The 17,391-nt window shown below is 26.9% G+C and overlaps 2 protein-coding genes and 1 long non-coding RNA gene across 9 annotated transcripts; 1 reads left to right on the top strand and 2 right to left on the bottom strand.

Annotated features, from left to right (window-relative positions):
• Window positions 1–1,528: 1,528 nt before the first annotated feature.
• On the bottom strand, window positions 1,529–12,910 carry LOC126837301 (uncharacterized). 7 transcript variants are annotated; one of them, XR_007685497.1, is made up of 7 exons: window positions 12,578–12,901; window positions 9,652–9,678; window positions 7,574–7,757; window positions 6,822–6,880; window positions 6,465–6,642; window positions 5,992–6,096; window positions 5,306–5,482 (listed from the first exon to the last, which is right to left on the bottom strand). XR_007685497.1 is itself a non-coding variant. In XM_050571148.1 (5 exons), the coding sequence occupies exons 2-5, from the start codon at window positions 7,743–7,745 to the stop codon at window positions 2,120–2,122; spliced, it is 462 nt and encodes a 153-aa protein (XP_050427105.1). In that variant the 5' UTR covers window positions 7,746–7,757; window positions 12,578–12,910; the 3' UTR covers window positions 2,107–2,119. The 7 variants fall into 7 exon arrangements, 4 of the variants coding, with proteins under 4 accessions (XP_050427105.1, XP_050427106.1, XP_050427104.1 ...); XR_007685496.1 differs by lacking the exons at window positions 5,306–5,482; window positions 9,652–9,678 and adding an exon at window positions 1,529–1,559 and having other exon boundaries at window positions 12,578–12,899; XR_007685495.1 differs by lacking the exon at window positions 9,652–9,678 and having other exon boundaries at window positions 12,578–12,899.
• On the top strand, window positions 8,907–12,260 carry LOC126837302 (uncharacterized). The gene is made up of 6 exons (XM_050571150.1): window positions 8,907–9,029; window positions 9,505–9,564; window positions 10,609–10,665; window positions 11,065–11,097; window positions 11,284–11,337; window positions 12,085–12,260. Exons 1-6 carry the CDS (start codon window positions 8,949–8,951, stop codon window positions 12,124–12,126), a joined length of 327 nt encoding a protein of 108 aa, XP_050427107.1. The 5' UTR covers window positions 8,907–8,948; the 3' UTR covers window positions 12,127–12,260.
• Window positions 12,911–15,302: 2,392 nt separating the features above from the next.
• On the bottom strand, window positions 15,303–16,499 carry LOC126837351 (uncharacterized). The gene is made up of 3 exons (XR_007685505.1): window positions 16,325–16,499; window positions 15,980–16,163; window positions 15,303–15,509 (listed from the first exon to the last, which is right to left on the bottom strand). It is a non-coding gene; the product is annotated as an uncharacterized LOC126837351 (long non-coding RNA).
• Window positions 16,500–17,391: the final 892 nt, after the last annotated feature.

Below are 17,391 nucleotides of genomic sequence, written 5' to 3'. Positions count from 1 at the left end.
CAGTAAATTAATCAGTGTTCAGCTAAGGAAAGTCAATCAGAGTAGTGCGTGTTGAGTGAGGTTAAATATCGACCCTCAAGGTCGGTTGCTTCTTAATAATCACGGCCTGATCTTACCGAACTTCTGAACGAACTTTGAGTCGTTCCCCACTTATTGTTTTAGCAGTTTGAGGCGAAACGTCCAGAGTTAAAAGGGTATAAAAAGTATAAACAAAACAGCAACTTCATTTAAGCAAATCATTATCATACGCTTAGTGACTGATTTAAATTAGACGCAAGTGTATTTCATTATTAAATCTAAGTAATAAATGAATTTAATCTACAAGCTGCTGCTTCAACATTGTTGCTTCACTACAAACGAGATACGTACACAATAACGTTTTCACGCATATCACAATAATATTTAGCGTAATGGTTTAATTTTGAAGAGGTTAGGGGTGTGTAGGATAGCTCCTTCAGTTTCCATAATCTTTCCCCATTTACCCTACGATGAGCCCCCTTACCTCTCCTTTATTTGAACCATTACAATACAATATTATTCTATTAAATGGTCCTAAATTAAACATTTATAATTAATACTTAATAATACATTACATTTTTACCCATTCACCTGATAATACATATTTGAATTAAAGAAATACGTTTAAGAAAATATAACGTTGTTCGACCAAGCTGTTTTAAATAAATATAACCTAAAATTTATTTTTAAGAATTTAAACATAATATTAATGTACAAATGTATTATTATTATATTAATTATTATTTATTAGAACTCCCAGGGAGACTTCTTTATATCTTGTTTTTCTTTATTTAAAACATATTAAATTCTAGTTTAGTTCATTTTCTATTCCGTACAAAAGCCAACGATATGTTCTTGATTGTTAGGTAATGTAAACAAATGACTGTTAGCATCACATATACTTTTTATTTATGAAAGTAGTATTGTTATTGTTTAATAACAATCAAATCAAAAGTAATATTGTGTAATAATTATAATTTTAATAGTGGTTAAGTCACATTATAGATGTTTTCATTATAAAAAAAAATGACCACCGATTTAGATATAGACCTATACCCATTGCGTATAAAAATGAAAGAAAAAAACCAGAAGTTTCAAACCCCCTATCACTTTGTCTTGGAAGCTTTAAATTCATATAAACTGAAAGTTCATATTGAATTTCTACACTATTACTAATAAGACAGGTTTTATTACCAATTATTTTGAATTCAAGATCGTTTTTCAATTTTACCCTTTACTTGTAGATAGGTAAGGGTAAGAGTAAACTTTTTAATCAACACAATACTAGTTATTTAACATTTTTATGAAGTTTTAATGTTTGAAGAATATAACATTTACAAATCACACAAACAGTAGAGTAATCGATGAAAACAAAAAAAACCCACACACCCATTAATAGTTATTAATACATACAATTGAAAAAATAAGCTAATAGCATACCACAATGAATTTCTTTTTTTAATAGACAATAAAAATCATAAATTAGTTTGATTTTTTGAATAAACAAAATGACCCAAGGATATTGAAGTAATCTTCTAGCTCTGAAACATTAATATAAAACTTAATTTACAATGCGATAACTTTACAATATGTTAAATTATATTAAACGTAATCTCTTTCGGCCAGGTAAGTCAGCAGTCAAATTTTCAGAACTCAGTCACACATTTATAAAAGTTAAAGAAAAACATGAATACTGTTTATGGCAAATTGGTTTTTGATATTTATTTGATTTGTCAACGTATACCTTTATGTACTATCGACAAACGTATACAAACAAATAATATGGCCTTTCTCAACAGAAGGGTTAGACACATATTATCTAAAAGCAGTTACTCCCCCTCCCCTTAATGTGCTCCTTCTCCGTGATGCCCCACTGTACTGGCATTTTATTTTTATTTTTACTATTTAGAAAACTAATAATTAACTTACACGACTCTAAAATATATAAAAAAACATATTTTTCTATATCACAATAAAAAAAAAAATAACAAAAAAACTATATGTTATAAAGAAACGAAAAATGTAATGATATAAGGGTGATAAAATTACTTGCTTAGGGGCTGCAATTAAACAAATGCACCACCGGCTGGTAGCGTATACATTATTTTCCAACAATAATTAATGTTCTAAATTCCTCCCAGGACATATGATTATCTAGAAATCATTACAAAAGTATTCACATTAAAATATATCAAACTATACTATGCCCTACCAAATTGACGGGTTGCAATTCTAATAATTGCGTTTTATGAACAATATTTGGCCATAAAGGGTATTTAAAAAAAAAATGGTTTTTCCGCTTATTTCATTTTTAAATAATCTAAAATCGTGTTATAAAATTATCATTTAACATATTTCGTAGAATAAATAAATAAAAGCGTTTAAAACATTTTGCAACTTATTTTTCTAACTAATTTTACAGTAAATATGTAAAATATTTTAAGTACACCTCAAAAATATTAAAAAAACACATGCTCTATAGGTTACAATATATATTACTGAATTATTATTATTCAACATACTCTTTAAGGGTTTAATTATCTCTTTGACTTCCTTTTCATTTAGTCCGTATTGGTGTTGTTGGCTCAGTAAATAGGCTTTAACTCTATTCTTGGTAACATAATGGCTTTTGACAGTGAAAAAAGCGTATCTGTTTATTTTCTCAATACCAAGTACCTCATCATAAATATTTTCTAGTTGCTAAAATCATTTTATTAATTACATTTTTAATTTTAATACACAATATAAATACCATTAAATAAAAATAATGTATCTCGATTTATAACTATTATATTATTCACCAAGTTTATTGAGTATTTCATTTTTTAATTTTTTTTTTTAGTGTGTCATATAATTAGATAGCAAACATTCAGAATTACCTTATAAGTAAGTTTAAATTCAATTGATTTTTTAAATTGCTCTCTCGACATAGGTTCAGCTAGAAATCATTGTAAAATATTCACATTAAAATTTACCAAACTGTATTACACGTATTATTCTGTAACGAATTGAGTGGTTGCAAATATTATTATGAATAATATTAGGCGATTTAAGTTATTACATAACAAAATTCACCTAAAAACAATAATTGTATTTGTCCACTTGTTTTGTTATTTAAAAAACTACAAAAAAAAATACTTTGGTAATGTCGTAGAATGGATATTTCAATATTAGTTGCAATTTGTAAAACCGTTATAAATTTTGTTTGTAACATAATTTGTAAAAACAAGATATAAGGGTTTTATATTTTAGTAATTTGTTCTTTATAACCATAATTTGGTCACAGAGAAAGGTGCGAAGACCGTTTTTCCCCCAGACAATTGACCGTTCTAAAAAAACCAACCGCCAGTGGCCGAGATTCCTTATTAAAATGATCATTAGTTTTCACATTTCACATATTATATATTTTAAGTTGCAAAAGTTGCTATCGGAAAAACTAAGTTGGGAAGGAGGTAAAAACAAAAAGAAATTGTGAACAATTGAGATCACATAGTGTGAAAAAAATATTTAAAAAAAAATTGAATTTCTTATTAAACCCTATGAGATATTGAGTGGTTCACGAATCACGATATGTGGCTCACCCTATATATTTTACAATATTTAAACCTGAATTATTATTATTCTACGTACGCCACATCCGATCAATTATCTGGCTGGCTTCCCCTTTTGATATTCCATGTTTTGTGCAGTTTGCTACGTCACTAAAGTAGTGTTTTCCAGTTTCATAGGAAACGCCTAAATATATTTCCTCGCCATCTGATGATATAGTCACGCTACATTCTCCAATTGATGTATACATTTTACTGAGTTGCTAAAATCATTACATTTTTATTTTTAATACAAAATGTGAATACTACAATTATAAAACTAATGTGTCTCCAATTATTACTATTATATATTTCACTAGGATTATGGAAAAGCATTTTTTTTTTTATTAATTAATTATGATATTAGATAGCATAGATTCAAAATTACCATATCAGTAAATGCATTTGCTGTGTTAAAATAATGAAACATGTATAAAAAGTATATAAAATATTTATAGTTCATTATGATATTTTGTTCAACGGGGATAGCGCTTAAATATTGTTTTGCAGCTGTATGAAACTAAAATGATTCTTTCTGTCTTTCTTTTTAATGGGTACTGTTATTGCGATTTTAGTGTAAAACTTTCGTGTATGTGTTTTTTTGGGTCATATGTCGAAAATCTATACTGACTAATAAAAAAAATCGTGGGTATGTTCATGAATCTTAAAAAAAACAGTAGTTTTTGGCCGTTTGACAAAACCGAAAAATGTATTTGTTACCTATTTACACAACCGTCTGAAAAAAAAACCGAATACTCTATGTCCCATCATAATATAGGGTGTTCATAAACCCTATATCTCTTAAACTTATACATTGTGCGATGGGTCGGTGTATAGTAAAATACGGATCTATTATTTAGTCTCCTCATCAGTTTGCATCAGTAAAAAAATTAGGAAAACTATAACGTAAGTTTTTATAATGTGTTTATTTATTAGTTTCTTCAGAGGTACGAGTAATATTAAAAGCCATATGGCATGCACATCCCCAGCGATGTGCTGACACTTTTTTGGATCTACGTCCTAGTCAATAACAAAATTGATTGTACTAAAATTCTTAACATTATTATCATTATCTTAATATCCCTTTAAGTTTAGCTTATTATAATTATACAAAAATAAATTAAATTCTCATGTAGATTAAGTAGTAATATTTTAGCTACACATTCATATAACATATTTAATTATACTTTGTAAATAACAAGTTTTCTAAATTGTACAAAAGCCAACGATACGTTTTGTATCGTTAGTACAATAATGTTAGAAATGTCATTGCTTGATAACGATCAAATCAAAAGTAATATTGTGTAATAACTATAATGTTAATAGTGTTTAAGTCACATTTAAGATGTTTTCATTATAAAAAAAATTACCACCGATTTAGATATAGACCTATACCCATTGCGTATAAAAATGAAAGAAAAAAACCAGAAGTTTCCAACCCACTATCACTTTGTCTTGCAAGCTTAAAATTCATATAAACTGAAAGTTCATTTTGAATTTCTACACTATTAATAAACAGACAAGTTTTATTACCAATTATTTTGAATTCAAGATCCTTTTTCAATTTTACCCTTTACTTGTAGATAGGTAAGGGTAAGAGTAAACTTTTTTAATTAACAAAATACTAGTTATTTAACATTTTTATAAAGTTTTATTGTTTGATTATAACATTTATAAATCACACAAAAAGTAGAGTAATCGATGAAAACAAAAAAAACCCACACACCCATTAATAGTTATTAATACATACAATTAAAAAAATAAGCTAATAGCATACCACAATGATTTTTTTTTTTAATAGACAATATAAATCATAAATTAGTTTGATTTTTTGAATAAATTGAATGACCCAAGGATATTGAAGTAATCTTCTAGCTCTGAAACATTAAAATAAACTTTAATTTACAATGCGATAATTTTACAATATGTTAAATTATATTAAACGTAATTTCTTTCGGTCAGGTAAGTCAGCAGTCAAATTTTCAGAACTCAGTCACACATTTAGAAAAGTTTAAAAAAAACATGAATACTGTTTATGGCAAATTGGTTTTTGATATTTATTTGATTTGTCAATGTATACCTTTATGTACTATCGACAAACGTATACAAACAAATAATATGGCCTTTCTCAACAGAAGGGTTGGACACATATTATCTAAAAGCAGTTACTCCCCCTCCCCTTAATGTGCTCCTTCTCCGTGATGCCCCACTGTACTGGCATTTTATTTTTATTTTTACTATTTAGAAAACTAATAATTAACTTACACGACTCTAAAATATATAAAAAAACATATTTTTCTATATCACAATAAAAAAAAAAAATAACAAAAAAACTATATGTTATAAAGAAACGAAAAATGTAATGATATAAGGGTGAAAAAATTACTTGCTTAGGGGCTGCAATTAAACAAATGCACCACCGGCTGGTAGCGTATACATTATTTTCCAACAATAATTAATGTTCTAAATTCCTTCCAGGACATATGATTATCTAGAAATCATTACAAAAGTATTCACATTAAAATATATTAAACTATACTATGCCCTACCAAATTGACGGGTTGCAATTCTAATAATTGCGTTTTATGAACAATATTTGGCCATAAAGGGTATTTAAAAAAAAAATTGGGTTTTCCGCTTATTTCATTTTTAAATAATCTAAAATCGTGTTATAAAATTATCATTTAACATATTTCGTAGAATAAATAAATAAAAGCGTTTAAACATTTTGCAACTTATTTTTCTAACTAATTTTACAGTAAATATGTAAAATATTATAAGTACACCTCAAAAATATTAAAAAAACACATGCTCTATAGGTTACAATATATATTACTGAATTATTATTATTCAACATACTCTTTAAGGGTTTAATTATCTCTTTGACTTCCTTTTCATTTAGTCCGTATTGGTGTTGTTGGCTCAGTAAATAGGCTTTAACTCTATTCTTGGTAACATAATGGCTTGTAACAATGAAAATAACGTATCTGTTTATTTTCTCAGTACCAAGTACCTCATCATAAATATTTTCTAGTTGCTAAAATCATTTTATTAAATACATTTTTAATTTTTATACACAATATAAATACCATTAAATAAAAATAATGTATCTCGATTTATAACTATTATATTATTCACCAAGTTTATTGAGTATTTCATTTTTTAATTTTTTTTTTTAGTGTGCCATATAATTAGATAGCAAACATTCAGAATTACCTTATAAGTAAGTTTAAATTCAATTGATTTTTTAAATTGCTCTCTCGACATAGGTTCAGCTAGAAATCATTGTAAAATATTCACATTAAAATTTACCAAACTGTATTACACGTATTATTCTGTAACGAATTGAGTGGTTGCAAATATTATTATGAATAATATTAAGCGATTTAAGTTATTACATAACAAAATTCACCTAAAAACAATAATTGTATTTGTCCACTTGTTTTGTTATTTAAAAAACTACAAAAAAAAATACTTTGGTAATGTCGTAGAATGGATATTTCAATATTAGTTGCAATTTGTAAAACCGTTATAAATTTTGTTTGTAACATAATTTGTAAAAACAAGATATAAGGGTTTTATATTTTAGTAACTTGTTCTTTATAACCATAAATTGGTCACAGAGAAAGGTGCGAAGACCGTTTTTTCCCCCAGACAATTGTCCGTTCTAAAGAAACCAACCGCCAGTGGCCGAGATTCCTTATTAAAATGATCATTAGTTTTCACATTTCACATATTATATATTTTAAGTTGCAAAAGTTGCTATCGAAAAAACTAAGTTGGGAGGGAGGTAAAAACAAAAAGAAATTGTGAACAATTGAGATCACATAGTGTGAAAAAAATATTTAAAAAAAAATTGAATTTCTTATTAAACCCTATGAGATATTGAGTAGTTCACGATTCACGATATGTGGATCACCCTGTATATTTTACAATATTTATAACTGAATTATTATTATTCTACGTACGCCACATCCGATCAATTATCTGGCTGGCTTCCCCTTTTGATATTCCATGTTTTGTGCAGTTTGCTACGTCACTAAAGTAGTGTTTTCCAGTTTCATAGGAAACGCCTAAATATATTTCCTCGCCATCTGATGATATAGTCTCGTTACATTCTCCAATTATTGATGTATACATTTTACTGAGTTGCTAAAATCATTACATTTTTATTTTTAATACAAAATGTGAATACTACAATTATAAAACTAATGTGTCTCCAATTATTACTATTATATATTTCACTAGGATTATGGAAAAACATTTTTTTTTTTATTAATTAATTATAATATTAGGTAGTATAGATTCAAAATTACCATATCAGTAAATGAATTTGCTGTATTAAAATAATGAAACATGTATAAAAAGTATATAAAATATTTAAAGTTCATTATGATATTTTTTTCAACGGGATCACGCTTGAATAATGTTTTTCAGTGTATGAAACTAAAATGATTCTTTCTGTCTTTCTTTTTAATGGCTACTTGCGATTTCAGTGTAAAACTTCCGTGAATGTGTTTTTTGGGTCATACGTCGAAAATCCATACTGACTAATATAAATAATCGTAGCTATGTTCACGAATCTTAAAAAAACAGTAGTTTTTGGTCGTTTGACAAAACCGAAAAATGTATCTGTTACCTATTTACACAACCATCTGAAAAAAATAACAAATACTTTCTTTTCTATTAAATATAGGGTGTTCATAAACCCTATCTCTCTTAAACTATATATTGTGCGATAGGTCGGTATATAGTAAAATACGGATCTATTATTTAGTCTGCTTACCAGTTTGCATCAGTAAAAAAATTAGGAAAACTATAATGTAAGTTTTGATTTGTGCCAATTTTCGATTGATTGTGACTTCATCGTTATTTTGGAAGTAGGAAACACTTTAGATACAAATGTATTTAGTATAATATTTGAATTATTGTTCGAATAATATTTCCTGTTTACTGTTTATGCGCGGTTAAATTGCACAGTGTATAGTCAAGCAAATAGTTATACAGTTTAAAATACCGAGTAGGAAACATAAAAAAAATGAGATTGCCTGCGAATACAATATAGACTCATGGGGTACACTGATGTCATGTTTTTATATAATAACATAAACCTTGGTCAAAACAACTTTACGTTTGTTTAATCCGTATTTAAACTATCGTTTCCTTATAAGAAGGCGCTACACTTGTGTATTGATTGCACTTATTTGATCAAACGAGTCTTAACAAACACAAACATCAGTAGATTTTTCTTCTATAAAAACTGAAAAATTTAGCTGTAAAAAGTACACACGTTTAATTCAAAAGTATTTTACGAAGGTTATTTAATTTAATTTTATTACTACAATGGATACAAAAAAACTGATTTGTGTGATTATTATCCTAATGTCTATTACATCAGAAACGTGCTCTACAGATCCTAATCAAGTAATAATTTTATAAACCTTTTAAATGGATTTAATTTTTTTTCCTATACTAATATTGTATTAGTTATTTATGCAAATTATATAAATAAAACCACCCCGCCTGTACGAAATGTCTCAAAATCGCTTAAGGGTGCCTCACGACTGTGATAAAACTGGGCGTAAATAGACCCTAGGCTTTTCCACCAATCTTAAGTTCACCATTTACCCGATTTTAAATCTGAAAATATTTTTGAATTTCTCGTTTCTGTGCTTTGGGCTGTTGTTAATTTTCAATATTTAAGAAAAGTCAAACAAACCGTATAATATCAACATGGTGGTTATTGAAAAAGTAATCTGTGGCAACGTTGTTGCCAGCCTTAGTGATGGGATACCCTTTGGCTTTAATTTTATGAAACAATTAAGGTTTCCATTCTAATAAAACACAAACTAAAAAAATAAAATATATGCTTTGAGTTTACGTAAGTGTTTTGTCTTAGAGCGATCCTTTGAAGTCTTTTGGCTGGCCTTTACAACATAGTACATTTGTGGAACAGAGGGTAATATAATGTAATATTATTGATAATTTTTTGTTTAATTATAGTAATTAATATATATATATATATTTTTTTAACAATTATACCTACTGTAAGAGGACGTTACACCACCAACTTCTAAAAAGTAAAGTATAGACAATTTTAATAGAATACCTAATGAGGATTCTTAATTGGTTGTCATTTTTTTTTGACAGATTACCACAGTCATTTCTATAGGATAAATTACATTTTTTCTCTATTAAAAACGGCTTTGCGCTGTGCATGTATATGAGGCCAGCATTGACAGTAGATTAACCAAATGTTCACACTAGTAGTGTGTGGCGTCCTCTTAACAATATTTATTTCTATGAGATAACTTTTGTTATATTAAATTATATTGTTTTCAGTGTCCTAGTCCAAAAATAATAAATTTCAAAAAAATGGCGTAACTTTTTGAAGTCTAATAGAAACTTACATATTTTATTAACTTATTAAAATTAAAATAATGTAATGACAATTATTACTGGTCGATTTAAAACTTTTATAATAATTACTTTAAAGGTCAGGGTTGGACCAAAATCATACTATTATCTTTGATAATTTATAATAAATAATTGTTATTACATCATTAATAGGTGAATAATTTAAATTTATAAGTTGCTAATTAAATTTTAAAAGTTGTCTTCTAAAATTATCCTTTGAAATTACACTTAAATTTGAATATTAAAATTGTGTCATGTTTTTTAAGAGAAGTAAGTAAGTATGAAAGTACATTAGAAAAGTTTTATTATTCATCTAACTAGAAAATTGTTTTATTTTATGGAGTTTTATTTTTAACTTTTTGCTAAAAAAAAAATACTAAACGTATAACATTGTTGAAGTCATAATGCATACTAAAATTTGTCTCACTATCACATTTTTAATTTATTTAAAAAATAGTACTTCATTAGAAATAAAAACACTTTTATTAAAAAAATACAGGTTATCATTCGAAACAAAAAAAAAAAACAAATGTACCTGAATTAACACTTAAAATGACCTACTAATATAGTTTTTTTTTTGCTTAAGAAAATACAAGATAAGGAAATAAGGGGCTGGCCATTTAAAAATAATGACGTTCTTAAAGTAAGCTTCTTAATAATAATTATTAATAGTTGTAAATGCAAAATGTTACTAATTTATAAAACATGGATAGCCCAACATGTTACAGTTGTAACATACATGTTACATTCTTGTCTTGGCCCGACGATAATGAGTTAAACCAGTAGTTACCTAGTAGTTTAAATATCATACCCGACTTGCCTTTGTATACCCTATTTGAAATTCGCATATATTTTTTGTCATACTTAGGTGCATATTTTATTAATAGGTAATAAGTACATACATTTAATCATTATCAGCAAAAATATTATTTTACAATTCAAACATATATATGAACCATGTATTTGTATTTTTTTTTTTAAACCAAAGATTTTAAAAAGAAGTATACAAAAATTATAATTATATGAAATAATGTTTTTATAGCCGTACAATTATAATACTCAGCCTGGATTTCAGGTAAAATGAATTCACTATTACACTTAATAATTAGGTTGTTAATTTAAAAACAAATTTTTAAATGCCTATAAACATAACAGTATTGAAATACTGTTATGTTTATAGGCATTTTATAATTTGGTCATCTATAGTTTTATGGTAAATGATTTTTTTTTTATAATTCTTAATGTAATGTATTGCCTTTAGAGAGAGGACAGTAGCAAACATCCAAGTTTTAGTTCTGGGTACATGTCAGCAAGGGTGAGTTTTTAAATATTTCAGACATTTCTTCAGACTAATTTTCACATCTTAACCCATATAATATGCATTGTAATTTACTCCTTTTTTTGGGGGGGGGGAGGGAGGGGGTATTTTTATTTAAAAAAAGTTGGACTGCAGAATTGATAAATGTTAATATAGTAAATTGATATGTTATAGTTCCATTCTAGGTCCAATTTTCAGACATAAAACTTTGCTTTAAAAAGTGAACTAAAGAAAAAATGTCTATCCCTTCTAGGGGAAAGAGCGTATAATATTTATTTGGCTTGTCAATGTTTGCCAGTAGTACCACGTTCAAAATAATATTCCATACAAACTTGAAGTTCATTCGAATATTTTCAAAAAATTTATCAAGCATTGTAATTTTAGGTTGAAAAATATGTAAACTTTGTGGGTCTCTTTCTCGACTTTGAAGGAGTAAGGGTGAATTTTTTCAATTTTTCGCCCAATCAAGTGCCTTTAACCGGTTGTCTTTTATAGATAAACCTAAGTACTATTTTAACTTTATAAATATGAATTTATTAAGGTATTGATGGTCCTAACAGGCTCGATTAGCAAGCCTCGCATTACAAAACTGCCTATGCTACAGTCTATATTGTGTGGTATCATATTTCAATAGGTTGACTTTAAACAACGACTGTATCAATTAGGACGAAATATACTATTTTTTTATTTCACTTGGCATAATGATTGAGTGTAATAATTTTGTGTTTTTATTTCTACTTTCAGTCTGATTATAGCACCGATTATTTTTCGGCAAATGAAAATTAGAGAAATGGTGAAACAGAAAATTAATTAAAGCTATAATGTTTTTAATTCGGTTTTCCATTTAGATGGAAAAGTATCGCGCTTTTTTTTTATTAGTTACGCTAAAATATACTATTTGTAGAATTATATTTAAATAACGATTGTCATTAAAAAAATGTTTTATTATAATCTACAATTTAATTATTATAAATGATACAAATTTACTACTGAGGCGTGTCTCAGTGAATTTCAGGTCTAATTTAAATATTAACAACTTGGTTGTTTATTATTATTATTGCAAGTATATTATAGTTTATAATTAACATTATAATTAATATATTATTGTTTTAATTGATTCCGGCTAGAATTGGTTTTAAGATGCTCACATATTCACGTTGATAATAATAATTTAAAATAATATTATATATTATTAATATTTAGCGTAGAGAATATTAGATTAATATAAGTATATTACTTGAATAATTTTGTTTGATTTATTTCTGTAGATTTTTGTTGTACCGTAATGTGTGTTTTAATAGTAAAAATATATTATATACTTTCCTTAGTTTGTAGTAGAAACATTAATAAATAAAGATTTCGATAGTAACTAAACGCAGTATCTTATTTTGAAAATGTATTGTCAAGTATAGACCACCAAATATATTGTTTTTTATTTTCTATTAATATAATACTTAGTATAAGTAGTGTAAGGAAACACCTCGCACCGCTGGAACACAGAAAACATACTATGTTCTACTTTATAACTAAAATAAAATCAATTCTCATTTTAAAGCTACCAATAATGTCATAATGTGATACTAATTTTGATTAATATCTGTACACTCTCTACGATTTAAGTTGTTCCAACAAGTCGTTAGGTACATAATAATAACATTACTAATAACATATTTAATCTTGTGCTTTTATTATTATTATTACTATTGTTATTTTATTTAAAATGATTTATTGAAATAAGAAAAAACATGGATTGATGTTATGTCTTCGTATATTTGTTCAAACAGTTACCCGTTGTTCAAACGTCAATGCATGCAGTTCAAAATTAAGTACCCTTTTAGGTGTGGTTTCTGATATATAGGGTTGCTAGAAGAAGAAATTGGTTTGGCGGTCACTGTCAATAATGTACTTGAAAATATATTTTTTTAATAAGGCTAGATACGACAAGGTTTGATCGACTGAGCTGATAATAATTATTCGAGTTCCAATATCGATCATTTTATTTTAGTTGGTGACATATTGTTTTCAAAATGATGCGACGCGACTATTTTGTATCTATATATATATATATATATATATATATATATATATATATATATATATATATATATATATATATATATATATATATATATCTGTTTTTGGAGTTCTTTTTTTGCACAATGTTACTCTACAAACGAATAGTCATATTTTTTGTACTAGTATAAAACAAATCTTTTTTTTTTTTAACTTATTTCTTTTGTTTTTTTTATATTTTCAGAACTACTTTCTGGCACGGTAGTACTGTACATTTACATAAGTTATAGCGAATGCCTATTTTGTACATTCGTAATTTACCATCGTTGAAAAGTTTAGAATTATTTTATTTGTTATTTGACCCCACAAGGCATATTATTGTAACTACATTGCACTTGGCGTTTAACACATAATTATAAGTACCTATACAACTAGCATTTTTAATTTTAGCTAAAATTCCCTTGTTGTACAGAAGCCGGCCATGTATAGGTAGGTATTATTTTTTACACGTTATTTTATTAAACAGTATTTTTCACAATGACTATAGCATTGCAAACTAAATATGAAAAACACCAGTTGGTTACACACAACCCAAAAAGTTTTGACGTTATATGAACAGTCATATTTTACAAAAACAACGTTTTATAGTTTTAAGTTATATTATTTTCATGATCTAAATTGCTGTGGCGTGTACTTACCTGAATTATGCACATGTACTTGAATTGAAAAGCTATTAGAATAGTATGATGGGAACAGAACAGGGGTTAAGAATGTTAAAAGAGAGAGGACAATGAAAAAGAGGATAGAAAAATCACATATAGTAGGCACCACGTGTAAGGTGCACTAGGTTGAGGAATTAAAGGAAATGTTTTTAAATATGTTTATAAAACCAGATTAAGTTATTTTAAGCCATTGCAATAACTATTCCACGTGACACTTTTCTGTAAAGCTTAAGAATGTTCTAACAGGGGATGAGAAGTCCACGTGGACGTGGGAAAGATAAAGATGAGCTGGCAATGTAATCGAGTCGTTTTTAGTGATCCCAGAGTTAACTGACACCTACAGGAACTGCACTATTTTAACTCAGAACAAGAAATACCGGATAAGAGAGATCTAATAATATGGAAAGATATTTTAGAGCTAAATGTGGAGGAGGTGTTAGCTTTTTTTTTTTTGTTATAGGCAAAATAATAATAATAAATAATTAGTTTTGAAGGGAGGTAAAAACCAAAAAAAAATTGAAAAACTGATCTCAAATTGTATAAAAAGACTAAAATTTTATTAAGCAAAAACAAATTTTGTATTAAACCCTATGAAACATCGAGTGGTTAAACACGATAGCATGATCAGTAATTGCGCATAGTAATGTGCAATTGTATTTTTTGTACTTCGATACGTTTAGAGTTGATTAGGAAGAATTTTTTTTTTTTTTTTGGAAATTGTACAATCTGTAATATATTTAATTACAATAAGCACAAAAGATGATATTTAAGGTAAGCAGATATATAATAATATATTGAGACAGTAGGCTCGATAGAAGGGGCCAGCCAGTGCTGGTACTTCATGACGTGTGAAATCGTAGATTAGTCAACCAATAGGTCGCCAAGGAAGAAAATTTAAATAAAAAAAGACATGTTTCAGTCAGACCTCAGTCACAAGTTTAGTAATGTTAAACTAAACAAAAACCAAACGAATTTCATCCATACACCAAATCGGAATTATTTCAATAGATCTAGAACGGTAGATAAACAGTAAAAAAGTTGTAGAGTGCAATATGCTCCGTCACCATTCTGCCTATCACTTTGTACTGGATTTTTATTTTTGTGTTTAGATATTATATTTCGGATAACTAATAATTCATTTAGAAAAGCCAAAAAATATGTAACAACATTTATTTTTATTTATCACATTACAAAAAATTGAAAGTTGAAATATTAAAAATATTATTTTATAAAGAAACGAAAAATTGATTGCTAAAAGAGTGAAAAATATTACTTGCCTAGAGGTGGAAAATGTAGAAATTCGACACCGGCTGGTATTGTAGCGTCCACATTACTCCTCACCTGTGGACGGTACCACATTAGCAATCCCATAATACTCGTTATATTTTTGTTTCATATGATCTTTAAAAGCCTTTTTCTTCATATTTTGATGGACTAGAAATCATTAAAAAAGTATTCACATCAAAATGTATCCAACTATATTATATTTTAACGAGTTGACTGGTTGCAGTTATTATTATCGGGTTTTTATGTACAACATTTGACCATAACAAGGGTATTCTAAAAAGCTATTTAAAAACATAATGTTTTTCTGCCCGCTCATTTAGTTTTTAAATAATCTAAAATCGTGTCTAAAAAAGTCATGGGGAATGCCACAAAATGAATATTGTTTTATGACATAATTTCGTAGGCAAACGAAAATAAACGAGTTTTATATTTCTATATACTTTCTGCCTAACTATCTTCACATACGTTGCAGTGTAAGTATTGCCCAGAAATGTTGTAACAAACATACTACCTAACCATAATAATTTATGAAAAACAGCAAAGTGATTATTAGCTATTCACATTTCACGTATATAAATATATTTTATAATATGTATTACTAAATTATTATTGTGTACCGTATGGCATGCCCTCTGTTATCGCTTTAATGCAATCCCGAGTTAGATTATATTCAGATAAGTGTTCCAGTAAGTAGCCTCTTGTATCTAACTTGGTAACTCTTCCAAAACACCCAAAGCAACAAAAAGGACAATCTTCTTTGACACTAAAGATTTTGACTCCATAATACATTTTTTCCAGTTGCTAAAATCATTATATTTTTATAATTAATACACAATGTAAACAATATTATTGCAGAAATAATGTGTCCCGAATTATTCACTATATATATAAAAAGGTTATAGTTATATATTTTTTCATTTAATGAATCATACATTAAGCTATGAGATCATTTAATCACCCACCTCATCAGTAAATGTGTTTGCTATTTGAAAATAAACAAACAAGTATACAAATATATTAGCATATTTAAAATACATAGTTTTATTTTTTTTTACACTTGATGTTTTGCAGGAATTTAAGACTTTAATGATTCGTATTATTTTTAATGGATTCCGTCGTAGCGATTTCAGTGTTACGTTGTTAATATACGAATAATAATGGTGGCTGCCAATCATAAAACAAACGGTAGTTGGTTTGCCGTTTGACAAAAAAAATCGCTGTTATACTTGTTTACACAACGGTCTTTAAGCCAAACATTTTATAGGAAAAAATTGAATATTTTTCGATGTTTGAACAGTAGTTTGTTTTAGTAGTACCTACAGTTTAAATTGTATTAGGAAATTAATATATATATATATATATATATATATTTTGAATATTTCGAATTTAAAAAGCGATATGAAAACTTACAAAAAAGTTTACTCTGTGACTTATATATACAATATTGTTATGAACTATTACTAAATATTTATTAAGGAGGATAATGTTTTTATCAAATACTCAAATATAGGTAAATAATTTGTTGATTAAAAAAAATTTAATGATCCAATATGTTGGAAAATGTTATTTTGTTCAAAATTCTATAAAAGCGGGACAAGTATTCAAAAGGAACTAGAGGAAGTGGGGTATCCCTCCTCATAAAATAGTACTCGTAGGATTTAATCTCGCTTAATAATTGGTTTTGGGTACACCTTTATTTCTTCATGCTAAAATTAGACAGTGCAAAAAAAAAATCATAATCAAAATAGGATAAAAATCAAAATTTAAATCAATTTTTCATTGAACATAAAATATTTATTTTATTAATACCTTAATAAAATTAAGTATATTATATACTTAACAAAAAAATTATAAAAACAAAATGTAACTTTAAAAAACAAGTATTAAATATTATAACAAATAAACTTGTAATTATAATCAAAGTAGGATAAAAACCAAACTTAAATATACTAAATACAAATTTATAAAATATTTAATACAGATAAAAAAATTATTAATACTTAGTATTTATCATTTGATGCAATAGATT

Source organism: Adelges cooleyi, unplaced genomic scaffold, assembly GCF_023614345.1.
Source record: "Adelges cooleyi isolate 19-005CV unplaced genomic scaffold, UGA_ACOO_1.1 ACOO_flye_CR_arks_rails_tigmint_CR_PRNA_248, whole genome shotgun sequence".
NCBI lineage: Eukaryota > Metazoa > Arthropoda > Insecta > Hemiptera > Adelgidae > Adelges > Adelges cooleyi.
Note: the sequence above shows the minus strand (reverse complement) of the source record. Positions and strands in the feature narration are given on the sequence as shown.